At 32.5% G+C, this 27,982-nt stretch overlaps 2 protein-coding genes across 2 annotated transcripts in view; one reads left to right on the top strand and one right to left on the bottom strand.

Annotated features, from left to right (window-relative positions):
• Positions 1-3,960, top strand: part of LOC126824801 (plastin-1) — a 28,053-nt gene extending 24,093 nt beyond the window's left edge. The window contains exons 9-13 of the mRNA XM_050554186.2: positions 347-523; positions 1,026-1,127; positions 1,292-1,413; positions 1,828-1,965; positions 2,159-3,960. Coding sequence (XP_050410143.1) covers positions 347-523; positions 1,026-1,127; positions 1,292-1,413; positions 1,828-1,965; positions 2,159-2,341 — 722 coding nt within the window. The 3' untranslated portion in view covers positions 2,342-3,960. The remainder of the gene's footprint in view (positions 1-346; positions 524-1,025; positions 1,128-1,291; positions 1,414-1,827; positions 1,966-2,158) is intronic.
• A 3,849-nt stretch (positions 3,961-7,809) lies between these two features.
• The window catches only part of LOC126824360 (cytoskeleton-associated protein 5-A), a 49,602-nt gene continuing 29,429 nt past the window's right edge, over positions 7,810-27,982 (bottom strand). Inside the window, exons 24-46 of the mRNA XM_056101804.1 lie at positions 27,709-27,883; positions 26,720-26,833; positions 26,344-26,472; positions 25,432-25,626; positions 24,799-25,020; positions 24,170-24,277; positions 23,662-23,811; positions 21,119-21,322; positions 20,284-20,419; positions 19,320-19,513; positions 18,865-18,989; positions 17,942-18,103; positions 16,767-16,854; positions 16,021-16,194; positions 14,801-14,988; positions 14,093-14,168; positions 12,632-12,820; positions 12,188-12,325; positions 11,923-12,015; positions 11,590-11,740; positions 10,915-11,057; positions 10,288-10,377; positions 7,810-10,043 (exon numbers count right to left, since the gene is read on the bottom strand). Of these exons, the coding sequence (XP_055957779.1) occupies positions 9,927-10,043; positions 10,288-10,377; positions 10,915-11,057; positions 11,590-11,740; positions 11,923-12,015; positions 12,188-12,325; positions 12,632-12,820; positions 14,093-14,168; positions 14,801-14,988; positions 16,021-16,194; positions 16,767-16,854; positions 17,942-18,103; positions 18,865-18,989; positions 19,320-19,513; positions 20,284-20,419; positions 21,119-21,322; positions 23,662-23,811; positions 24,170-24,277; positions 24,799-25,020; positions 25,432-25,626; positions 26,344-26,472; positions 26,720-26,833; positions 27,709-27,883 (3,361 nt within the window). The 3' untranslated portion in view covers positions 7,810-9,926. The remainder of the gene's footprint in view (positions 10,044-10,287; positions 10,378-10,914; positions 11,058-11,589; positions 11,741-11,922; positions 12,016-12,187; positions 12,326-12,631; positions 12,821-14,092; positions 14,169-14,800; positions 14,989-16,020; positions 16,195-16,766; positions 16,855-17,941; positions 18,104-18,864; positions 18,990-19,319; positions 19,514-20,283; positions 20,420-21,118; positions 21,323-23,661; positions 23,812-24,169; positions 24,278-24,798; positions 25,021-25,431; positions 25,627-26,343; positions 26,473-26,719; positions 26,834-27,708; positions 27,884-27,982) is intronic.

Here is a 27,982-nt window from a genome sequence, read left to right as displayed (position 1 = left end):
ATTGAGCACATTATAAATACATCTGGTGATGAAAATTGAATGAGTTTGTAGACGAACGTGATATACTATGTTTTATATCCATGCAAAGATTGGATGTGGTTGGCTATTATAAATTGATATACAGGTCCAAATACTTTTTAGAATCCCTGAATCTTATTCTGACAATCTGTATCTTGCAAATTTGTTAAAAATTATGTTCTATTAGTGAACATGTTAATATTCAAAAAAACAAGCCAAGCATACTTAACTTAAAAAGTTATCACTCTTTATAAAAACAGATTCTGGAGATTCTATCATCTAGTAAGATATAAAATTTAATGTATATTTATTTTTATGTATATTACAGCCTATAGAAACTGGATGAATAGTATGGGTGTTAATCCTCATGTACATCATTTATATACAGACATTAGAGATTGTTTAGTTATATTTAAAATATTGGATATTATACAACCAGGAGTAGTAAACTGGAATAAAGTTGTCCAGAAATTCTCCAAAATGAAAGTCAACTTTGAAAAGCTAGGTAAATACTTAAAATTACAGCTATTGTTAGGCAGGGAGGGTTGATTTACAATCTTTATAACAATACTCTCTCTCACACTCTGATCTCTCCCAGATGCTGCAAAATCGGTACCCAATTAATGAGAATAATATATGTTGTTAGCAATGTAATGTTCACCTCAATTAACTAGAATATTATGAAGGAGTCTTGATATTTCTATATGAACCATGAATCGAGCATATAAAAACTGAAGTCTGTCAATTGATGCACAATTGTCTAAGGAACAAGCATGCCAAATTTTAGTCGGTCATACTTGAATTGGTGGAGCATTAGGCTTTTTTTTTTAAAAAAAAGCATTGACCAAGTTGAGTAGACCTTTAGGACAAATTTCTCATGCAAAAAACTATTATTAATAGCTCACACTTGAACCAATATCATAATTTGTCTATAACCATACCTGAACACTAAAACACATTCAATTTGTAATGTGATTGTATTTAATTATGTTATTTATGTTTTATAGAGAACTGTAATTATGCTGTAGAGTTAGGTATTAAACAGAAATTTTCACTTATTGGTATTGGTGGACAGGATATGCTTGAAGGAAATCCAACATTAACACTTGGTAAGTTTTGAATATTATTTTGATGAATTTATGTTCGGTAAAGTCCTTTGACCCGTTAGAAAACTTTATTTTATTTTACTTTTCTATGTAATGCAAACCTCTTTATACTACCGTAATATTTTTAATTTTTGACTGATACATAATGACATCACTTTATTTTTCAGCATACGTATGGCAACTAATGAAAGCATATACACTGTCTATATTAAGTAAACTGAAGGATGGTAATACCAATGGAAATTCTATTATTGCTGATCAAGAAATCATTGACTGGGCCAATAAAAAGGTAAGGAAAAATGACTATTATAAGTATTGATTAATATCTATAGTTGAGTGTCCTCATCATTGCTCAGTGAAAAATAATATACCAGTGAAGGGGTGTAGCTTTCCCCCATGATGTTGTTAGTTGAGGTTGATTCAAATTCAGATGAAATTGTCAGTTCTGTAGCACTCTTTTGGGGCTTTCAAATTTTAAAGAGAAATTTATTTGGCTTGAGCTAATGTAATTTGAAAATTTCCAATTTAAATTAAACCATTGAAGAAAACTAGGATGTGATTGGTTGATATAACTGCATTGTCAACAGTAGGGTAAAGAAGGGTACCACCAGCAACAAAGGAAATAACATACACCATGCTCATCACCTGATGGAAGAAGTTTGTCATCATTTAATATGTTAATATTGTATTTTGTATATTTAAGATGGCAGGTAGAGCAAAGTTTTCAAGTTTTAAAGATCCAAGCTTAGGTGATGGTATTACGGTGTTAACATTAATAGATTCTTTAAGACCTAAAACTGTCAACTGGGATGTTGTTAAGAAAACAGGTTTAACACCAGAGGTAGGTCGATTTTGGGCTTTTTTTTTTTAATTAGTAGCAGAATATTGTATGTAGGTGTAGGGCATATTTATCAATGTTTTCGCAATAATAATTTAGTCATCATATCCTTTTAATACAAATATGTTATTCACTTATTTGCTTCTCATGAATTTCAATAAAAACTCAAAGACTTATGTTGTTTTTATTATTTCAGATCCGTATGGCTAATGCTAAATACGCTGTGTCGATGGCCCGAAAAATAGGAGCAAGAGTATACGCCTTACCCGAAGATATTGTGGAAGTTAAACCCAAAATGATCATGACTATTTTCGCTTGTCTCATGTCTCAGGACCCAGATTTCAAAGGACGGGGAATGACCAGTGGAATGGAGGGTTAAAAAAACAAAAACAATTACAAAACTACAGATCTACTTTATAAACTACAAAAAATTCTGCAATTGATAATTTGAGGCAATGTTTGTAAATATATAAATAGAAAGAGTCTTATTTTAACACAAAAATTATCATCATACAAATCAATTTCACCTCATTAAATTTCTCTCTAGATTTTAATACCTTTGAACAATGAGTCACATTCTGGAACACTGCAACGTCTAATAAAGAGATTAAATTAGAAGCTCGGAATTGACGTATTCAGTGTTAAGAATTATGCTATCGTTTTGTTTTTAGTTATTGAGTGTATTGTATCGACCAGAATAATTAAGTTTTACCTAGATTAACCAATATATATCTAGTATGTAGCAGTATTATGATATATATTCCATATTATATTTAGTATGTAATTATATATTGTATTTGATATATATACACAAAACATATATCTAAGTAAGTTTTTAATATATAGTTTTGTGATTACTGCTAAACAGTATATCAAATAATAGAAATACTGCTTAAAATAAAATTATACTTTATAATTCACCATCAGAAAAAACAACCTTGTTATGATTTAATTTTTTAGATATCAGTTATTTTTGTTAATTGAATTTTTAAATGGAATGGTAATAACTAAAAATATTGAACCAATATTGTAAGTGACAGTATAAGGACTATTAGAATGAATAATAATAAAGTAATAACAGTTGTTGCTAAGTTGATATGTGGTAGTTGAATACATTTGTTATTGACTGTATATAATTTCCCTTAACATTATGAAAGTTGCCTTACCCTTATGAATCCAGGTATTTTAGTATTTTAGTAAATGTCGTGGTCACACTTGACAATTGATCAAATATTTTACTTATTACTATAAACAAAAGTATTCTGTTATTGAACTATTATATTCTGTGTCTTTTAGTTCTAATATAAAACAGTATGCATAATTAACAGCTTTGGGGATTTGTTTTATTATTTTGTTGTAAAGATATTTAATTTTAAATAATCTAGCTTATGATGTTAAGTTTTTATTTTTTTAATCTAACAGAACTGGCATGCAAAATACTAGGTCTAATATAGCTAATGTACAACTTTAATAAATCTGAGATAGAGACAGATTTTTTTCTCCAAAGCTTGACGAAATTGCTTTATTATTAACCTACATATCAAAAATCCATTTCTATATTCTGTAAACTTAATTAATATGTAAATATATATTCGGTAGATTGTTTCTGAAACAGGACCATTGTATGTATATGTATGATAATATGATGTCGGTAGAAGATATGGTTTCATTAAGACTAAATTTGTTGCTTTTTTTTATGGAGGTGATGATCAACATTTTAAGACGTCAGATGAACAAATTCTTACTATTATATGTCTTAATTTGTTAGTTCCTTTTTTATTTTTGATGTTATTTAATCAGATATGTATCTTATAGTTTAGCTGTTATCTTATATTGACAGCTCTATAGTCTATTCCATTTCATTTTTATGTAAACCAGTTTATTTTGTTTTGCTGCTATCACTTATACAAATTAATATATTCAGTAATTCCAGATTTATTTTTTAAGCAAATAGAACATGGGACCACAGAGTTTCTGAATAAACATTTATCATATTAACTGATGGTTGTTTGTCATTTTCTAATGGTTTTTGGGCCACCCGCTGTCAAAATTGTACTGCCTTTTCAGTAATCCAAGATAGGTTGTCATACGCCCACAGCAGCTAAATTTTTCAAGCGGTCAACAAGTGTTTTCGTATATTTATTCTTTTGGGGGGTATTGAGGGCATTTACAAACATTGAAAATGTGGTTGTATATTATTGTCGCCTCCGTTGGTTCAAGGTCCACAATTGCTTGTGGACGCTCTAGAGGCTAAAGTTAATATCTGATTAACTTTAAATTTATACATAGTGTTTAAGGTCATGAGACGAAGGAGACTAGTGATTTTCAACGATTTCTGATAATTACTGCCAGAGTTATGACCCTTGATCACTGAAATATGTTGTGGACACTCCAGATGCCAAAGTTAATATCCGATTGACTTTAAATTTATACACAGTGTTGAAGGTCATGAGATTTTCGATAATTACTGCCAGAGTTCAGGCCCTTGATCACTTTGAAAAATCTTGTGGGTTATTACTTGTAATCAGATTTTCATGTGTTGTAAATGTTTTCATTACTGGCGAAAGAAATGAAAGCCTGGGCGACCTTCGGATGTAGACTATGGTCGCGACTACAGTCTGAACCAGCACCCAAACGCAAATGGCCCTAGCCATTGACTATTCAATATGGTGGCGACCATGTCAGTTGTTCCGCCTGCTATATTTCCTCCTATTTACTCATGTATTTTTAAAAACTGGTTAATTTTCCATACTGCGATGTGAAAGCATGCTTAAAATAGGTTACAAATAGGATTAGTCAATATCAGAATATTTTTCATTGGAATTATGTCACCCAACCAAATCATTTCACACGTACATTTTTTTGTCGTGTCCCTATATATATTCGAATAAGATCCTAATCTGTCAAATTCATCAAAAAAGACGAAAAAATCATATTTAACATCTATATACTACAATGATAGTCCATTAATGGGGCTATCCAGCGATACTTTAGTTCTTATGGTCCGCTAACATCTGATGGAGAAATCAAGTTTTTCGCAAGAGCGCCCATTCACTAATTTTCAGGCGTTAACATGGGCCCTATAATACCTACCAAGGTGTAAATAACGCAACGGCAATCGGCAATTTTATTATATTTTTCAGGAAATCTTCTCAAGTGTCAGTTTTGTCAGCCATCTTTGAACTATCCCGACCGTGCTTTATCGCATTCGCATGGTACGGCTGGTCACGACCACTGGTTGAACTAAATGTCATTGGCATGCAGATGGTTCGACTATAGTACGAAAATCTGTGCAACCGAAGGTCGCCCTGGATGACTTATCTGCTGTGGGCATGTTTTGTTGCCTGGCAACCTATCTTTCAGTGTGCAATTATCAAGATAACCTATCTTTCAGTGTACAATAATGAAGGCTGCACATTGATAACGTAACTGTGTACAACACTCAAGGCTGCACATTGATAACATAACTGATTAGGTATCCCATTGCAAAATTAAATAGCAGATTAGAATAGAATTTAAAGGTTGATGTAGAAACTGGTGTGGTGAGCAGGGATGTATGATTTTGTTTGAGGGGGGGGCACGTTTAGCAAAGATAGGTTGCCAGGCAACAAAACATACACCCACAGCAGCTAAATCGACAAGGGTTGTCACATATTTATTCTTTTGTAGGTTATTAGGGTAATTCAATAGACAATTTCATACAGATGACATTAAAATTTTCGTCGTTTGAGGGTTCACAAGGTTCTAAAAACTAAAACAAGGGCCTTAACTCTGGAAGTAATCTACAGAAATTGTTCAAATTCGACAGGCATATAAATTTCATACCGATCGGATGATAACTTTGGTGTTCGAACCTTCACAAATTTCAGCAAAGTAAATCAAGGGCCATAAATCTACACGTAATTGACAGAAATTGATGACATTCAATAGGCTTCTTCATTTCACGAATTTAAATGATGCATATGAATTTCATACAGATTAGGTGATAACTTTTGTCGTTCAATCGTTCACAAGATTCAACAAAGTTAAACAAGGGCCATAACTCTAGATGTAATTAACGGAAATTTGCTGAAACTCAATAGGCTTGTTCGTTTTACTAATTTAAATGATACATATAAATTTCATACTTTTGTCTTAAAGCATTTACAAGGTACAACAAAGTGAAACAAGGGCCATAACTCATGGCATAATTAACGGAAATTGATGAAATTCAATAGGCTTCTTCTTTTCACTAATTTAAATGATGCATATCAATTTCAAAATGAAAAGATGATAACTGTTGTCATTAGAGCGTTCAGAAGATTCAACAAAGTGAAACAAGGGCCATAACTCTAGATGTAATTAACGGAAATTGCTGAAATTCAATAGGATTCTTTGTTTTACTAATTTAAATGATGCATATAAATTTCATACAGATGGTTGATAACTTTTGTCGTAAGAGCGTTCACAAGGTGCAACAAAGTGAAAAAAAGGGCCATAACTCCAGAAGAAATTAACGGAAGTTATTGAAATTAAATAGGCTTCTTCATCTCACTAATGCAAACAACATATATCAATTTCAAAACAATCAGATGATAAATGTAGTCTCTAGAGTGTTCACAAGAACGGACGGACGGGGGCGACGGCAATATACAACCACATTTTCATGTGGGCGTATAAAAATGAGACTGATCAACAGGCCCCTAATACGAGTGACCCAGCCACACGAGCGCGGAGCACCGCAGATGAGAGCTTCCTGGGGACGTTCGGGAACATTTTGGAATCTCGAGTCCTTGACTGTGAAAGAAGATTTTGCTGAATTCTGATGGTCAGAAAACACTTATAACATGAGTAAAATTGAGTACTACACATGGAAATTCATGTTATTTATTTAGAATTTTATAAGAACGTAAAAAGTACTGTGAATCTGTGACATATTCTGAAAGTGATAATTACATCATTTATCTTCCATATATTGTTGTGGTGAATATGCATAAATTAGCAAAGATATGACTATGTCCTCATATTTTCATTAAGCATCCTTGGTTAGTCAAGCTGACCACCGATTAGCGATTTTATCAAGATCAATCATGTTCGTCAGGTCATGCTCACACGCAAGAGTCATTCACGGGTCTCTGTTTCATTACTTAACAGTTTACACTAATTTGAGCTTTGAAAAACTGGCCCGTATTGTGATATCCAATCAAAGCAATCATATTCATACATGTATTAAGTATTTGGGATTTTTACCTTCTATTATGGCATTGTTTGTTTACCTCAGAAGATAGAATATTCAAACGTGGTGTAGGTGTTTATTGAGTTCGATAATTAATTGCTGCTTAGGCTAAGCAGAGATAAACAAATGAGGGTGATGACCCTAACCCACAATTTCATCAACAATCACATGCCCTAACCCTATTTACATCTCGAGACCTATGACGAAATCTGCAATGGGTCTTAGCTTTTAGTCCTTACCCTTGACTAAGTTTGACCATAAGCATTTTATTGTGAGAAATACAAATGCTCACTATTTTCAGCTGAAACTTTCCGACAAGATAAATGAGCTACAGCTATTCCTTCACATTTTGACATCTCCGTATTAAATTCCACTTGTATCTATGGACACCCTGTAATTTGGGGTGCTGTTTATTTAATCAGATATTTATTGCTAAATAATAAAAAGTTTTCACAAATTGTGTATCCACAGAAAAAGTTACTATTGGAGAATTTTTGATGTGGGAAAAAAATATAAATACATCTTGAAATAAAAAATATTGCCAATTTTTAAAGCACAAGTCTTAACTACATTTCATAAAGACGGACAGGGAAATTTTCTTGTTCATTTTAATGAAGAAATGCAAACAATAATTAGCACCAAAAGCAACATTTTTATTTATTAACAGTAAATACAGTATATATACATGGCATCTTTCAACCAAAGACAGACATATTCTTAGCTTACATTTTTCTGTAAGCATACCGTCTCAACTTTAAATACAATAGAGAAGAAAAACATTATGCCAATTACCATTATCTGATTCTAATATAGAATATTGATTCAATTAATTTCCAAAATGCATTCAACAACTGTGGATGTTTTCACAGCCAATAATTTGGATGCTGTCAGGAGGAAGTTCATCAATACATTCATAGTTTATTAATTTTTTTTATGAACACTGTAAATTCCAAGCAGCCAGAGTGCCCATAACATTTTTCAAAGTTACCTAGTTATATAAGCAACCGCACTGAAAGGACATTAGCATTTCTAAATGTAGGTATATAAACAAGACTATGAAATAATGTAATACCAGTGTAAATATAAATAAAAGTGTCTTATTTTAATAACTTGTCAATTTTCACAAGAGCATCTGATCTTGATGACAGCATTGATATATTTATTTACTTACAAATTAGTGGACAGAATGAAGAAAATGAATATGTTTCAGAAAAGATCTTTAAGGATAAGAAGTATAGATTTGAAATGCTTTTTCCTGAGCCAAAACTTATATTGCACTAAATTTAATGTTAAATGTAACAATAAGCACTGTTTATCAGGACTTTGGAAACATTTGACCTAAATGCTAGTTGTTCATTAATTATGGAATTCAGAGATAGATTGAAGAAAATGGGAGAAACAAGACAAGAAAACAGGAGAAACAAATGAAATATTTCAGATTAAGGATTTTCATGAGCAATCAGTTTTAAAATCAACAACAATTAATCAAAAATATTAACAATTTTGTAAAACACGATAATAGCAACTTTAAGCCAAACAATTTACAGGAAAACTGAAAAAATATCTATTAAAGTTACTTTAACAGCGTCTAGTGGAAAATATTCAAACACACAAAATGATAATTGATATGTACTTACTACAAGAAATGTAACATTCCTGACATCAAATATAAAATCAAGTATAAATCTTAAATAATTTCGTAGATTTTGGTTAACATCTTTCAGCTTTGTTTTGAATATTTTGTTTGGTCTAACAAATAAATCTGAAGTCAAAACTTTTGTAAGATAGTTTACCATACATTATACAAGTGGCCAAAATTCTGTATATTCATATTTCTGTTAAAGAGATAGATGAATAGTATAAGTTTATATAATGACTTTATTAAATATGAGACAAAGTCCACTATTAATAATATGTGTTTATACAATTCATTTATATCGCAGTTTATTTAGGCTACGGATAGCATAAAGAGGGAAGAGTTAGAACCATTTCTAATTTCCTAAAAAAAAAATAATTAATAAACTTTAATTGAGCTTAATTATATAATTCAACAAGTTTAATTAACAATGATTTATATACAAGCACTTCAAGACCTATATTTTGTACAAAACTACATCCATTTTACAAGCAATAATCTGTCTTTTTGAACAAGGCTTTGATATTCCACAGTAATAATCGAAGATTAATAAACTTCAAGATGAAAATTTGGATATTTGTTGCCTATATCGAATGAGAGAAAAACATGTTTTTTTATGAAAGCTGGCAACAAACAGTCTTTTCATTACTTTAAGAGCATTTTTTAAAAATGATTCCTTATAAATGATTAACAAAAACTCTCCACTTTAAGCTAATAACTTATGAATATTACAGGGGACTACCTAACTTCTACTTACCATAGTCTATTTAATATTTATATACATATGTTTAATAACATACACATCATTATGTGATCAACTCTCAATTAAAGACTTTGTATTTTACATACATGTATACATATTTTACAAATTAAGGAAAACAGATATTTTTTTCTTTGTTGGATTCCAAATTATTTCAAGTTGATCAATTTTTGCCAAATTAATAACATAGTGATTTTAAATTTTAAGATTCCATTTAATTAGTTTTTCTTCTTTATTCCAATCTTTTTATTTCGAGTCTGTCACACATGATATAGTAGGTATAAAATATTGTAATATGAATTGTAATAAATTAATGATATAAAACATGATTTATGTATATGTATAATTAACATCTATTTAGATAGTTGTTTAATCCTCTCTAATCTCATCTTTAATCCTGATACATCTACATCAGGTACAGCAGGTTTCTCATTTTCTTCTTCTTCCTCTGGTTTATAATTGATCTCGGACTATTAAATATAAAATAAATCTCATTACTTTAATATACATCCAACAATGCCTGACTGGTTCTTTTTTTTTTTTAACTGAACAATTCTGGCCAAGACTCTGACCTGTAGAGTATGAATGAAGTGGGGTTTAACATCTTACTTTTCTGCAGACATATAGAGTATTAACCATGTACAAAACATGCTGGCATATTTCCTTAATTTCAATAAAAATTTACATAGCATTAATCTAGGGAGCAAAACTTACCACAGCCAATGACTCCGAACTACTATATGTACTACTGTTCTTTTCACTTTCACTAAGTTTCAACGGTCTTAAAGGTTGAGGTTTCTCATTCTGAAATATTTCGAACAGAGGTCAGTATAAATCTATAATCACAATTTGTGTCTTCAAATATTTTGATTGAAAAATATAGATTCAATGAAGAAAGAAATAATAATAGATAGTCAATCCCAGTGCTTTGGTATAAGAGATAAAATAAAAATCTAATTATCATCTTGCTGTACCACTGTAATTTTTTCATGAAGACTAATAGCTATATGTTTAACCCTGTTACTGGTTTGTATATGATTATATATTCAAAGTAAATAAGATCTTGCATGCAAATTCATTTGAAGTTATCAAAATGAAATGAAATGAAATGGGGTTAAACGCCCTACAGTTCTGCTCCGAACTGGGCTAATGAAGACGGGCATACGCCATACAGTGTGCTATGAGGTAAATTTTGCCCGGACAACGGCACTATGGCCTACTCTTATATCGAATACCAACTGTCAAGGGATCTTTTACGTGCATTCCAATGTATACACGGGACCTCGGTTTTGTTACATTTTGATTATTTCAAGTGCTGTTATTTAGTTTAATATAGTATACCTGTTGTGTTGAATCAAGTCCACACTGTGATCGCAATGTTTTTAATCTCTCTAGATAGAAATTAGCACAATCACTCTGACCGCTAACAACTGATGATGATGTGGTAGTGGTAGTAGTAGGTGTACTAACAGCAGATACTTCACCTATAAAAATTTACATGAATGAAATGGAGTTTAACATCGGGTCAACACAATACATTACCTTATTTTGAGATTAACATATAGTTATTTTCATTATAGTCATGTGTGCAATATTACTATTAGGCTGAAAATTTAAACTTCATCAAATTCCAAGTGTCAAGGGTTCCTTAATGTGCACTATGTAGTTCATTCTTTGTCTCACCAGTGGTATCATTTCGCCACGGGGAAAGACACTTAGTCAAATTATCTGCCCTTGATATTTCTGCTATTTTTATCGACCAATCGAGTATGTAATAGGTGTACCCTCTAGAGGTCACAATTTTTGTCTGATTTTGATGAAACTCAAAATATGTCTTTACATCCCAAAGATCTCAGTCCTTTTCGATATTTGCGCATTTCTGACCATAACTTCTTGGATTATCATGTTTTGTTTTTTTTTAGCTTGTTCTCTATCCATCTCTTGCAAAATATGGGTGTATCTTGCCTGGCAACCACTGGTTTTTATATGGATAATATCAAAATGAATAACACTAACTAGAAGCTGTTTTCCTTCCGTCTCTTTCTTGTTCTATATTCTTCAAACCTCTTTCTACATAATCCTGGAAAAACTGTGATGTTTTCTTTAAGAATGGTGTTAGATCAGAATCAGGATTTTTCTTCTTGAAATCATATAAATCATTCAAACCCTGAAATGATATATAAAACTAATTAATAATTAGGTTTTTGAAGAATTCCATTTGTTTTGTTAAAAACTGAAAATACATTGATGCATTCTAAAAATAAACAATCAAAACTAATAATTTTTCTATCTTTTAGAAATTTCTATATATCTAATAAATTGTTTTTACATATTTGTGTAATTCTTTACCTCTTTCGTGTTTTCTTTAGAACCAATTTTTTTAAAGATTTCACCCAACATGTCCTGGGTACCCTTTGAGAAAGACTTTGGTTTCGAAGAGCTCTAAAAGAAACAATTTATTTCAAATTACTGTCACTGCAAAAACAAACAACCTGTAGACTTTGACATTTAAAGCAAATGAACAGAGTTCGTTATTGTATTTTTCAAAACTTGATATTATGGAAACTTTGTTTATGTTTTGTGATTGAGTTAAATATTTAGAACTTTTTCTCACCTTAGGTGGTTTTTCCTCAGTATTCATTACTTCATTTTTTGCATTAGTACTGGCAACATCATTTTTAAGAACTTTATTTAAATAACTTTCAATTTCTGAGTTCTCATCACTAGATATCAACCCTGTATGATTTAATATCTGAAATAATTCCACACAATAATGCATTATGTAGACCACAACACACAAAAATGGTGACATTTTTAGCAAATCGGCCAAATTTGTATATTTTTTGTTGAAATTAACTGTTTGTCCCGTATTTCCCTGTTCCAACTGTAGTTCTGATACCGCCAGTGACGTCACAACACAGTATTTAATTTACTGTGGTTTTAAAATGTCGATTTGAGTTGCTGCCATAAACAGCTATCTATTGCTAGAACAATAAGTGGACTATATAATAAGGTCAATATAATAAAGATTATAATAATAATAAAAATAATACATTACCTTTTTGCCCTTTAAAGTAGCGAGGGAATGTAAAATAGTTTTAATAGTGCGAAGCGGAAGATCACTGGTTCGTTCTTTCCAACTACTGGAAGGGAATGCTCGGAGAAAGAGATGACAATCAAGTAGAGTTCTCTCTATGTTTAACTCGTTGATTGTATTCGGTAACATTCTCGTCAACCTCCATAAACACTAGAAAAACATTAATCACATATGAACACTTAAAATTAGTAAAAACATTAATCACATAAAACATAGATACATTAACTCATTTATGACACCAACCCTCAAACACGTGGATCTCCTGTAACTTTACGGTAATATGTTAAGCTGCACGTGCGACGTTGCACTGTGGGACAGCTATGGCAGAATAGTACGGAAGACAGCGTTCGTCGTCTGTCGCCGTTTGTCGGACTTTATCTTATAGTTATATATCATGTGTGTCATGAACTGTTGATAACTGGTAATCTGTTTGTCAGATGTTTGATATCATTATAATATACTTTCTCATTTGATGACGATCTTGTTGACGTTGTTTGTTTGGCCAAAACCCTGGGCGTATAAAAACTGTTTTAATGTGATTTTTTGATATACAAGAAGTATTATATTTTGTGTTTTACCCATTTTCTTTTTTTATATATATATATTACGCCTTTAAATGTAAATAATTTAATTAAATCAACCTGTCAATAATTTCATATTTTAATGTATTGGATATTAAATTTGTAATAAACAACAACAACAACTATTCATTGACGAAGCCCTAAATATTCAACCACGGATTGGAAAACAAACTCAAATTTAGTGGGGAAAATTATATAAGCTGAAGTTTTGCCTAATAAATATCTTAAAGATACATTATGTAAGATTTAGATAAAGAACTAGCCATTCTTGCTATAATAGTTTGAAAGTAGATGATGTAAAATGAATAATTTGAAAATTTCATTCAAATTACTCTATTGCAAGCGAAGATATTAGCCTTTGAAGGTTTGACAGACGTGTGCAATAATTTCAACCACCGTACTGGTTGATCGAAGCCAAGTCTCGGCCCTCCATATTTGATTAAATCAAAGTATCGCTGAACCATTCTAATCTATTTAATATCGGAGAAATCTGATGCCATCGAGAGTTGATTAAGGCCTGGATCAGTTAATTAATGTCTAATTAATACTTTAGAAAACATTTCAGGCCTTAAGAAAGACCTGCAATAGGCAGATTTAGCTCTTACATAATGCATGTTTAAGAGATACTTGAAATCTTGATAGACACATTTTAAATCATATAAATTTGAACATGGGTCCAAGAGGGTATGTTGCTTTGCTAAAAGGTGACAACAGCTATCGTTCATACAAAGTAAGAAGATACACATGTTACTGAAGCTTCTGTTTATATAAGGGGCTGAAATTAATAGTGTAATAGATCAAGGTCATCACAATGACCTTTTGATATAAATATAAGCAATACCTTCATGATAAGTTCAAGGAATTTAGGTGTACAGATATCACTACCAGCACAATCTTGTAACAGACTAATTAAAGCACTGAAATAAAATAAATATTTTATTTTTAATAAACATAGAAATCCTAAAAGTAAAATTCTTTTCACTAGAACTATGATTATGTTTGAAAGTCAACTACCATCTTGAACTATCAAATTCTAAGATTACAGAAAGATATACTTCTCCATAATTCTATCAATACAAAATAAACAAATCAATATTTAGATCATGATTGGTGTAATAACCATTTTAATCGATCTGACATGACAGCTGCCACGAAAAATCACGTTTTCAAAAATATAATCTCTTGGGGATTCATAAAACATTGATTAACATGTAAGTAGATTGTAAATCGTCATGTTTTGAGAGAGGAGAGAATAGTAGTTTAATGCCTGTTTAAAAATTAGCCTATTTTTGCAAGAATCCGCTTATAGTATGATTTGGCGGATGACAATGTAAACAAATCTTCTTCCGAAGATGATTTGATAGCAAACAGCTTTCTGAAATGACTAGGAATTACCTTTCCTGAATGTTGCCATATCAGTTTTCATAATATTTGTTACCCTTTTTAGGTCAACAATTTGCAATAGATCTTCAATGATTCAGATATTATTATTAATGTTTGTGAAAATCTTGGTGCAATTCACATCCTACGATTCCTGTTAAATATTTACCTCATGATATTTGTGAAATCAGCATTTTCTACAATCTTAATAACTGTTACATTAACGCTGCGTACAACTTGTGGTCCTTCATCTAAATCCATTAATCTATTATCTAATAATATAGTCACCAAACTATTCAATATATCCTTTAATATATCTTTAGATGTTTTCTTAGCACACTCTTCATGTTGGAAAGTCTGAAAAATAGCAATGTTAGTATACAGGACAAATACCAACCAATAAACAACATTATAAAGTATTACACAATCACATTTAGTAAAAAGATCAGCAAACACCCAGGATGACAATTTGTTGACAAATATATATTTCTTTATTTTTTCACGGCATATTGAATAGCCATCTGGGTTTTATCATACAGGTAAAACCAGAAAGATATCGAATAAAAAGTATTTGAGAAACATATGACAGTTGTCATACATGTAATTTAAGTGTGTATCTTAAAGCAAGTGTAACAAAACAAAAGAGAGAAATGGGGTTTAACATCCACTCAACACAAACTAGTTCATTTCAGGACTAACATATGGTTCAATTTTATTTCATTAATTCACTGTGGGAGGAAACTGGAGAACCCAGAGAAAACCCATGAGTTGAACAGGCGACCGTACTCCTTGTCACGTACAAGTGGTGAATTGAAAGCATGCCACTTGGTTCAATGACAGACCTTATGATGCAATGCGCATGCAGCCACCCACCCATCCCGGTGTAACAAAACAATAGTAAAGCTAATGTCCAAAATTAAATAGATGACACTCATCAATTATCTGCATTATTATCTTTTTATAAAGTATCAACTTATCAAAATGTCTTACAGGAGCTGAACTTAGTCAAGATATTAACGTAATAAAACTATGCATCAAGTTGCATCACTCTCAATCAATTAGAATCAAACTTATCTTGTTTCAAAGAGTCATTGTTGGATTTCTATGTCATATAGTGAGTGGTATATTGAACATCACTGTTGTCTGAAACCTTACCTCTAAAGAAGATACAAGTTATCTCCCTTATTTTGTAGTTCTTCAACCTTTTTGAACAATAACAATAAGGATAGAGATTGGAATTATAACATGGAGAATGGTTGTTTTTCATTTTCACCCCCAAGTTTAGTTTAACACCCAAGGATCTAAAGATCCGAATATAACACTACCAGTGAAAATGCCTATTAAATACTTTTCTAGACGATCAATTGAATGTTGATTGATATTACTTACAGCTAATAGTGTACACAATAAACATCTATATAAACGTATTATATCGTCTCTAGATGTATTCTCATCACCCATACAAGTTGAGTACACCATCTTAAACTGCATAGATAATAACAAGACTAGTTGATCTATATGATCTATTAATATCTCGGGTCTTTCTTTTAATACATCATCAATCTAAAATACAACAAAATTAAATATACCATTTTATTATAAAATATTTGTGTAAAGGGGTAATTGACCTTGGATTGTGTTTTTACTAAAGAACATCAGAATAATTTAACACCTATTTGGCCAACTTTGGCTTTTTGATATATAGCACAAATTTAGTGGGGGTTTTCCAGTGCATATTGTCGTGAAAAATGACCTTGTTATTATTAATAATTCCCCAAAAATCAAAGTCGGAAACTTAACCGAAATCCATGAAATTTGCTGTTTGTTACTATGAGTATTGTTTTGTTTCAGTATTTTTCAATAGCCTATTCTAAAATTAATAACATGATGTACACGCACTTCAATTTCAAAGCTAAATATCTCCAGAATTTTCTACGATATATGCACATCACACACTAATTAAAAGGTCTTTAAACACAGAATTTAAAAGTACATTTTTAAGCTATGTGTCTCATTAAGTCAGAGATGGTTACAAATCATTATCTGAAAACAACTTTTGGAAACTTTTTTTGTACCAAATTGATATCAAACTGAAATATGGACAAATCGTTCTGAAATCTTAAAAAAATAATTACCTGTGCTAAGGCCTGGATACATGTGTTGATATTTTTATTAGTTATTTGTGAAATAACAAAACCTATAGTTGTTGACAATGGTCGCGGTCTGAAAATTGGAATAGAAACAGAAATTATACAAAACAAATAATATGCTTCTCTTCTAAAACTATCAAGCACTTTCATTCCAACTATTTGATCTTTAATCTTTTGTACTAAAATCGAAGTTTAGTTAGCTTTTTCTCAACACAACCAGATCATTTCACTAATTTCAGAACAGAGAGCGAGAGAGAGAGAGAGATGGGGTTTAACGTCCACTCGACACAAACTAGGTCATTTCAGGACTAACATATGGTTTTAATTTTTATTTCAATAATTCGCTTGCGCGTAGGGGTCTTTAGCAGTGGGAGGAAACCGGAGGACCCAGGGAAAACCCACGAGGTTGGACAGGCGACCCTACTCCTTGTCATGTACAACCGGGGATTCGAAACCACGCCAGTTGACTCAATGACAGACTTTATGATACTGCGTGCACATGCTAACCATTCAGCCATCCAACCCCCCAAAAAATGAGGTTTATGTTCTACTTTTCTGCAGACTGGCCTAATCAAGACGAGCTTACACCATACAGTGTGCCGCATAGGCGCTACGGACTACTCTATTTTGAATTACAACTGTCAAGGGTTCTTTAACAGGCATGCCAATAATGGGTACACTGGACCCCGTTTTTTCATTCGATTCATCCTTGCCAGGCCCTTAGTCCTGCCAGAAAACAGATAATCAGACCTACAGCTACAGTTATTATATTCTTAGAAAACAGTATAAAATGAAATGAGGTTTAACATCCTACTGTTCTGCTCCAACTGGGCTAATGAAGACGAGCATACACCATACAGTGTGCTATGACTATGAGGGAAATTTTGCCCGGACAGCATGGTTTTTCGTCCCATCCAAACGACTATACATTGTCCCTTGCCAGGCCCTCCGTCCAGCACCATTGACAAGGGGGAACAACACCGGAAAATCCTAATGAACTTTCTCAGTCAAAGCAGGGATCAAACACAGGACCTCTAGGTTAGCGAGCCAACATCTTACTCACTGAGCACCATGGCGACCAGAAAACAGTATATATATAGTGGACATGACAGATTTTACTTCAGTTGTATATAAGAGTCAATATTATGTGTAATACTAACTTGACTGTAGGTTGTGGTAATGTATCATACATATAATCTATATCAACTTCTATAAGACTAGGTGCTGGTAATTCACTCATATCACAGTCAATATCTATATAGTTCTCTTTTCTTGTATTAGATTTAGGCTGGGCTGACTGTGGTCTTTGAAGAGCTGCCACACTAATAAATGAAATTTTTAATAATATAAATGAAATTTTTAATAATATAATGAAATTTTTAATAATATAAATGAAATTTTTAATAATATAATAATATTCCATTTATTAATATTAAATAATCTACAATCTGGGGTTCCTATTATTTAGTAAGTCTACAAAAAAAATACTAAGTTTTTTTGGGACGCTCTACCTCGGGCCATTATAAGTGAATTATTTTCCATTTAATGCCATAAACATTATATCATTGGGTACATGCTGATAAAATTGCAGATGAAGTATTTATTTAAGCTTAAGTCACTTAACATACAACAGGACAGACTATTTATTCAATCAGATCTTACAAAGACATTTAATTGATTTTTTATTTTCTTTCTTGACTGAGTATTTTAATTGTCTTTAAAAAAAAAGAATGTTAAAGATACATCATGTAATAGCTATTTTAGAAGAGATTTATACGGATTAAAATATGAATGTCATATAATGATTTAATTAAAAAATGGAGAAGCGATGCCCAGTCTCAAATGTCCAGTACAGTACCGTTGCTACAATAATAAACAATCTGTGCTTCATCTTCCAACCGGCAAAACTTTGCTCAGAATAAAGTAAGTTCAATGAAATTTTCAATATATGAATTTTCCATTATCTATTTTTAGACTAGTATTATAGCAAAAAATGGTCAGTTATCTAGATCTTACATAATGCATCTTTAAAAGAAATTAATATAGCTGGCATTTCAGAATCTGATTTTATTATTATACTCACGGTTGTTGTTGGGGTTTTACAGCAGGTCGAGCTGATTGGGGTCTTTCGTCATTTATCTTGGGTCCTTTAGATTTCTGTGATCGCTTCAGCCTTTCTTGCAAGTAACTCATTTCCTTTTCATTTAACTAAAAATCAAAATGTGCGATTCTAAAGCTGATTGACCATCATATTATTCTATTTTGAACTATTTTAAATATTTTTCTATTTATTTCTACTAAAAAGATTGATTTAAAAAAGACCATGTATTTAATCCAACACCATCTCTCAAGTTAGCAAAAGATGTACCACTAAAACTGATCAGACACAGTTTCCATAATTACCTAAATTTGGGAATTTCAAGACAACAAAAAAGTCTCACTTTAACTGTTATATACCCTTTCTAACTTTATCAGGTTATATAAACAAACAACCAAACGAGACTCACAAAAATCTGTATTTATATGTATGTTACTTACGTTTCCAACATATTTAAAGACTTGTTCATCTATAAGAAGATATGCAGCAACTATGGTATTAAGAGCAGCATTACGAACAGAATTATCTCTATCACTGATCTGTTGTGCAATTGCTTTTAATGCCTGGGATGGTGATGGTTGACATATAGATATACCATATGATTCAATGATACAGCCTAATTCTTCTAAACATTCTGTACAATAGACAAAATCACACAAAGCAATAAGCTTATTTCACAATAGATTGGTCATTTTGAGACATGGTATTTTTTTTAATCTTAATGGTTGTGTGTACAATGCAGGGTAGGGGTAGTATAATTTTGCCTTGACAGTAATGTTTCTCCTACTGTCAAGCACAAACATGTGTACATGAATAAACATTTTTTTTTATACCTTCCAAACAACTAGGTGAGAGAGAGAGAGAGAGAAATGGTATTTAACGTCCACTCGACACAAACTAGGTCATTTCGGGACTAACGTATGGTTTAATTTTATTTCAATAATTCGCTTGCGCATAGGGGTCTTTAGCAGTGGGAGGAAACCGGAGGACCCCGAGAAAACCCATGAGGTTGGACAGGCGACCCTACTCCTTGTCACGTACAACTGGGGATTCGAAACCACGCCAGTCGACTCAATGACAGACTTTATGATAGAGCGCGCGCAGGCTAACCATTCAGCCATCCAACCCCCCTTAAACAACTAGGTACTTTCTTTATCAACTTAGTGAAGGTTAGATGCCACAATCTGAAGCCACAACACTGTCCAGTTCAGAAACAAAGCAGATGTTGGTTAATAAGCCAAAAAAAGATAGATTTTAAAATTTTATTTGGCTGCCTTTCGTTTTGTCAAATAATATTCTGTTTACGTTTAAGTTTAAAGTATGTTTATTAAATACTGACCCTAAATCATTTTATAATACATGTTTAAAAATTTATTATTTTGAATCAAACAATAACAAACGTACCAGCTCTTTGTTTTGAGTTTTTTGACTTGAGTCCATCAATAAGATGAGAGAACATCTTACTAGCAGGATAAACTTGACATATTAATTTGAATATTTTACGTACATCTCTTCGCACATTATCTTTAGAATCACCAACCTAAAAAATACATGGCAAGTCTCAAAAGTATTTTAAGAATTACACATTTCCATCAGAAGGTCAATGACATTATTTCATAAATACTGGGTAGCACATTAGAAAAATACATTTCACTTCAGGGCAAGTTCTTTGTACACATAAGTCAACTTTTAAAACAAATAAAACAATGAGACATAACCCTATAAAATGGTACTTCCTTTTGGAACATCTTAAAGGTTTAAGAAATTAAATTTTGGGCATTTCACATTGGAAATACAAAAGATCAATTATCAATTTGAATTAATACCTGGAATACATTAAAAAAAAAAAAACAATTGTCGAAAAAATATGTATAAGCAATCTGTGACTATGTGAGGTTAATCTAAAATGCAGAAAAGAAAAATGGGGTTTAATGTGCACTCAACATTAAATAGCTCATTTTGGGACAAACATATTATATCGATAATCTGTCTTCAGAATAGGGAAGATAAGCGAAAGAAATATGGTTTACCGTCCACTCAACACTAACTGTCACTTTAGGGCTAACTATAGTATTATTTCAATATTTTGCTTGTGTGTAGGGGTCTTTAGCAGTGGGAGGAAAGCCCTATTCCTGGTCTCATACAATATGCCACCTGTTATAGTTTATGACCTACAGCACAAATGTAGACCACTATATGCTATGAATGAACATTAGTTCCAGTCCTGATGTAAACTTACCTTGAGAATTAAGTATGGTATAAAAGAGACAGCCTCTATATCATGTAGGTGGTAATCAGCATCTGCTAGTTGCATAAATAAATCTTGTAAATAAGATAATCCCTTGTTCAACATACTGGGGTTTGTATCGTAGAATCGTAATGTTAACCATTTTAATATAAGATCTAAATTTCCTATTGTTTCATCAGGTAAGGTGTCCAGTCCCTTGAAGAAAACAATTAAAACACAAATTAATTTTTTAGGAAAGTAAAACAATGGGTTATACTATCTCATCTACACGATACCTCAGTCATTTTGCGATTAGGTCAATAACATATATGATAATTTTTATTTCTGTGGGTACATGTGGAGGGGTTTTGTTTGTTTATGTGTGGGGCTGGGAAATTTTTGCCAGATAAATTGCAGACTAAAAGTGATTAGTAAGCTCACAAATAAAAAAAAGAAAATCTTAAAAGCCACGGTGTCATTTTTTGATTTAATATTGAATAGGTATTTTATTCATAGTCTTTTGCAATAAATATATTTTTATCAGTAGTTTGACTATATGCACCAATCAATGATAATGAATGTAAAATGACAAGCCAACAGTGAGGCTGATGTCCCCCGCCGAAATAGGAAAATAATTAGAGAGTTATTGTGTTCCAAAGTCTCAGCAAATCAAATTGCTTATCGCTCTGCTTAATCTGAGCAGAAAATGCTCATTATCGATCTTAGTCAAGGTATTACTGTAATGAAACTATACACCAAGTTTCATCACTCTCACTTAATTAGAACTAAAGTTATAGTGTCCCAAAGCATCAACCAATCAAATTGTTTATCTCTGCTTACCCTAAGCGGAACGGACAGACAAACAGACAGACGGACGAACCCATTTTAATAGTTCCCTGCTTTCTTCGAAAGGCGGGGGACAATAAGCATGAACATTTACTCAATTCGAAGATCAACCAATCAAATTGTTTATCTCTGCTTACCATAAGCGGAACGGACAGACAGACAGACAAACAGACAGACGGACGAACCCATTTTAATAGTTCCCTGCTTTCTTCGAAAGGCGGGGGACAATCAAAGTAGGAGAGTTATTGTTTTCCAAAGTCTCGACCAATCAAATTGCGTATCGCTCTGCTTACCCTGAGCAGAAAATGCTCATTATCAAACTTAGTCAAGGTATTACTGTAATGAAACTATACACCAAGTTTCATCAATCTCACTTAATTAGAACTAAAGTTATCGTGTCCCAAAGCATCAACCAATCAAATTGCTTATCTCTGCTTACCCTAAGCTGAAAATGCTCATCTTCGAACTCCATCAAGGCATTGACCTAATCAACACATACACCAAGTTTGAACATTCTAGCTCAATTAGGAAGAGAGTTATCGTGCCCCAAAGTATCAACCAATCAAATTGCTTATCTCTGTTTACCCTAAGCGGAAAATGCTCATCTTCGAACTCCATCAAGGCATTGACCTAATAAACACATACACCAAGTTTGAACATTCTAGCTCAATTAAAAGTTATCGTGTCCCAAAGCATCAACCAATCAAATTGCTTATCTCTGCTTACCCTAAGCGGAAAATGCTCATCTTCGAACTCCATCAAGGCATTGACCTAATCAACACATACACCAAGTTTGAACATTCTAGCCCAATTAGGAAGAGAGTTATCGTGTCCCAAAGCATCAACCAATCAAATTGCTTATCTCTGCTTACCCTAAGCGGAAAATGCTCATCTTCGAACTCCATCAAGGCATTGACCTAATAAACACATACACCAAGTTTGAACATTCTAGCTCAATTAGGAAGAGAGTTATTGTGTCCCAAAAAGTGTGACGGACAGACAGACGGACAGACAGAAGGACAGACAGACGGACAGACAGACAGACAGACAGACGGACGAACCCATTTTAATAGTCCCCTGCTTTCTTCGAAAGGCGGGGGACAAAAATAAAATCAAATGGGGTTTAACGACCTACTGTTCTGCTCCAATGGGGTTAATGAGAGAGAGAGAGAGAGAGAGAGAAATGTGGTTTAACATCCACTCGACACAAACTAGGTCATTTCGGGACTAACACATGGTTCAATTTTATTTCAATAATTCGCTTGCGCGTAGGGGTCTTTAGCAGTGGGAGGAAACCGGAGGACCCGGAGAAATCCCACGAGGTTGGACAGGCGACCCTACTCCTTGTCACGTACAACTGGGGAATCGAAACCCTACAAGTTGACTCAATGACTGACCGTATGATACAGCACGCACGCTCTAACAATTCGGCCATCCGACCCCCCTTGGGCTAACGTAGACGGGTATATGCCATGCAGTGTGCTATAAGGGAAATTTTGCCCAGGCAGCGTCACTATGGCCTACTTTTATTTCAAATCCCAACTGCCAGGGGGATCTTTTACGTGCACACCAATGTATACACGGGACCTTGGTTTTTCATAAAATCCGCAAGACTAGAAAGCTGTCCTTGTCAGGCCCTTTTTCTTACCATTTGTATATTACCAATAAGAACTAATTGTGTTATTAACTGTATATTTAACAGTACAAACCTTAATTAAAAGTTCTATGGCTTTTATGTGAGATTTAAAATCTTTATGGAACAGAAGTGTCATAATGGTTTTATTAAAGTTCTTCTCCATCTGCAGATTTAATTGTTCAACTATTTCAGATCGAATTTCTGTAAAATTCCATTTTAACACCTAAAAATATACCAGAAATAGATTATTATATTAATTAATACATCATAAGAATACATATTAAATACCATGAGATAAATGATACAAAGTCATAATATGTCCAGCTGGCATAACTTTTATGCAAGAGCTTTGCAATTAAAGAATGTCTTTTCACATACAAACTTTGTGATTTAATGATTTGGACTAAAAAAACATATTCAGACTAATTTATCTATCAAAATTAGACTTCAATTCCCTCTCCAGCAGACAACAAAGGGACACTGTCATAGTGATCCCATTACATTTTTGTCCTATAAATACTTTTGTGGGAATGTATCTTTAGTTAAATTTCATAAAAGCGAAATATAAATAATTAAAATACCTTAAGATTTCTCTCTTCTTTAAATCTTTGTTCTTTAGGTACAGTTAAATTCATTATATCACTTGTATCTTCTTCTACTTTCTTTTTACTAGATGGCGGCGGTGCTGCCTAGAATAAGGAAATACTTCGGGGTTAAACCCTAACAAGACTGTTATTATTTAGAAGTTAACTAATTCAAGATATCAGTTATTGAAAAATGCTACAAATACATACAACATCAATATCAATACATACAACATCATTGAAAGACGATATAAGAATGGTCTCATACTCATTTACAGAACCCAAACCAAAATAGAACACGATCTAGCTATAGACAAGTCAGGGTTAGGTAACATATTGTTTCTGAGATAGCATATCACCTAATATAGCATATCAAAAATTGTCAACTTTTCACTGGATTTTGCATTTTTTGTTCTGTGGCATGCTAGTTGGTCTACATTCAAAATTATAGGTCTACAGATACAGTCAACAATTAGATATAACCATGTATGTTTAATGATTAAATCCGTCATTTAATTCACAGCTAAAACTAGATTTGTATTTCTCAGAGTTTTCAAATCTAGACAAAATAATCTACTTACTGACAATATTTCTTCTGAATGATATTGTGAACTATAATAAAATACCTTAGCTTTTCCTTTGGTAACCGTTTTTTTAGAAGCAGCAGCTTCTTTCTTTTCTTTAGGTGGAGGTGGTTCATCGTCGTCATCATAATCATCAAATCTAGATGATGGGGCTGATTGTACTGGTTGTGCAGCAGCTGTTGGCTTCTTACTTTTAGGTGCTTTAGCTGGTAGGTTAGCCCGAGCCTTCTCTAATATAGCCATTATCTGATCTTTAGATGCTGGCTAAAAATATATTTACTCTATTTTAATTTACAACTTAATAGCTATGGTAGTAATGTGGTTAGGGAGAGGGACTCTCACTAAAATGTTTTAGATCTGACCATTCCAAGATTTTCAAATCCAGTTTATATTTGGCAGGTGTCAGGCCTGCAAGCTGACAAGGAAGTGTATCTTGACATTTCATCCCTAGCAATATTCTCTCCTTCATAGAACAACCATCAATTTAATTTCTTAAACAACTCAAAAGTTCAGCATTTCCATACATTTTCACACCTGCAAATTTCAGTACAGATGTAACAAAACCGCCTCCTTTTCTTGCATACCTAACCAACAGATTTCATTCATTAAAGACAGCCATTCGACCAAAATGAAAGTCATGTACTCTTTATTAGAACATTATTCTTAAAAACCTACCTTCAATTTAGAAGAGGCTTTGAGGAAACTGTCGTAACCTGTGTGAATCATAAAAGGCACCAAAGACTCCTGAGCCTTTTTCCTTACATCACCATTTCTATCTTCTAGACAGTTTAAAACATGAGGTATACATTGTCGGATTTCTGTTGGTAGTATTCGGTGAGATGGCAGTTTTTCTGACAACCATGATAAAAGCTACAATCATTAAAAAGATATTTGTTAAAACAACTGCATAGTCATTCGTTCATATGAATTAAATGAACATGGGTAAGGTTAGTTTTGTACTTGGTTTTAAATTAAGCTGAAATACCTGTATGCTAAAATAACTGTATAGGTCTAGGTAACTTTTTATCAGAAAAGCTTTACGCTCTCCTAATGCAAGATTATAACCACAGCAGTTAAAGGAGCTAAATAGCTAATATTTGGGACCTAGAAATTGACTCAAATAGGCAGCAACGCATATAATAATGTAATATGAATGTATATAATCTGATTTACATTCAATCATTTCAGTTTTTACTGTAATTTCTAATTAGTTATGTTTGGCAAATATGCCAGAAGTCTCAATCGAATTGCAATTTCTAGCGTCTGGTTATTCCAGTCTACACCGATGTTACAAATGGCTCTGAAACGCATTATGGTACACGATTCGTGTACCAATGGTAAAATGTTTATTTTGTCTTAAACGTTGGATATCAGAAGCCCATCCTTTCCCGGTAAGATAACAACATCAATGTTGATTTAAATTGACCAATAATTCATGTTGAAGACTTTGGATGATATTGTGTAAACTAAGCTACTTTAAGTCATTTCTGTTCTTTTGTGAGTAAGAGATTAAACATGCACAAAATTTTTTTCTCAAAATATACATTATGAAAAACCGAACATCTCACGAAGATAGGGAGACTTTACCTCAGTACGCAAGTTAGGGTTCTCAATCTTCAGTGAATCACTTAAAGCTTCACATTCTACTAATGGTGTCAATGTTGTATGTTCTACCCAAACATTGAGTGCATTAGTTGCTGCTGTTCTCACTTGTGGCTGAAAAGAAATATTATACTATGTACTAAAATTAACAGTTTTCAAACCATTTTTAAATTAAATCATCATATGGCCGAACCTATCTAATCTACTTAAAATCGGAGCAATCTGATGTGACATGGATTATGGTCTAATTAATAACTTATATAACATTTATGGCCCAAAGAGAGACTTGCAATAGGCTGATTTAGCTTTTACATTATGTTTAAGTATGAATGATGATCTTACAAAGGGGCCAATAACTTACCTTAGCATCGGCTAAACAGCCTATTAAACCTGGTCCTATTACACGAACATGATTTTTACAATGTGGACCCATAGCTGTACCTAATGCTTGACATATACCAATAGTTGTATTAACCTAGAATTAAAAATATTATACCTTTAAAGATGCCTTTCTACATACAAACTATGTGACTTGGTGATATATTTGGAATAAAAACATATTTTTACAACTAACTTATCTATCAAAAGTGAGTTTGAAATATCTCTGTAAACAATTTAATCCCAAGGAAATACTTCAAGCCGTAAAAATATATATCAAACTCAATCTGGTTAAAATACAGATCCTATTTCGTTTCGTTTTTAAAGTTCAAAATTTCGTTTTATTTGTCTTTACTACACTAGGATCTGGAAGAGTTGTTATTTTAACTCATGTTCTGAATGGTGTCATGGTTAAGCCAATGAAACGGTCTGTTTTGGCAAGCTTTATCCGTGTTTTGCACGGAACTGTGGGTAATCCACTAGTAACATCAATGCTGATTGGTTAATCAAATCTTTGACGTCATAGGGTCAAAAGTCGGTCCGTTGACCCATGACGTGACCTATCGCTATAACTTGTCAGATCTTCATGTAGGCCATCGAAAGTATAAAAAAACGAAACGAAATATAGATCTGTATTTTAATCAGATTGTATCAAACTTGACTTCACTGTCGAAGAAACTAGCCAAGCTGAGGAGTGACCAATTTCAGCTTGTCTTTGTCTTTAATCACTGTCCATTTACTGACAAGAAATTCCATTAATTATAATTGATATAAAAACAAACACTAGTCAGTTCCAATAGCCTTCAAAACGATTTGGATTTAATATTTGAGTGAGCCCTGGCAATTGTTACTGACATAGATACAGAACTAGTTAGATCAGAACATGGAATGATATATCATTTCATTGAAATTAAAATACAGACCAAATCTATAATTAGTATTACATAATCTGAATGTCTAGTCTAAACTCACCATAATCTTGTTAGAATCTGCTAATCTCAGTTTCAGAGCATCAGGAAGAGTTCCTATATTAGGTGTTATAAACTTAGCCTCATTCAATATGGCTGTCACTTTAGACAAGGCTTCACCACGAACCTTCCAATTTTTATCCGACATCTCTTCTAATAACTCAGGAGTTATCTTTTCACTGTAATATCAATGAGAAGAGGTCATAGTAACCACAACATTATTTTTTATCAGAAGATCATAAACATTGCCATGGTTTTAGTTGTTTTGTGATACTTGC

Source organism: Patella vulgata, chromosome 6, assembly GCF_932274485.2.
Source record: "Patella vulgata chromosome 6, xgPatVulg1.2, whole genome shotgun sequence".
NCBI classification, from domain to species: domain Eukaryota; kingdom Metazoa; phylum Mollusca; class Gastropoda; family Patellidae; genus Patella; species Patella vulgata.
This window is presented reverse-complemented; position numbering and strand designations above follow the sequence as displayed.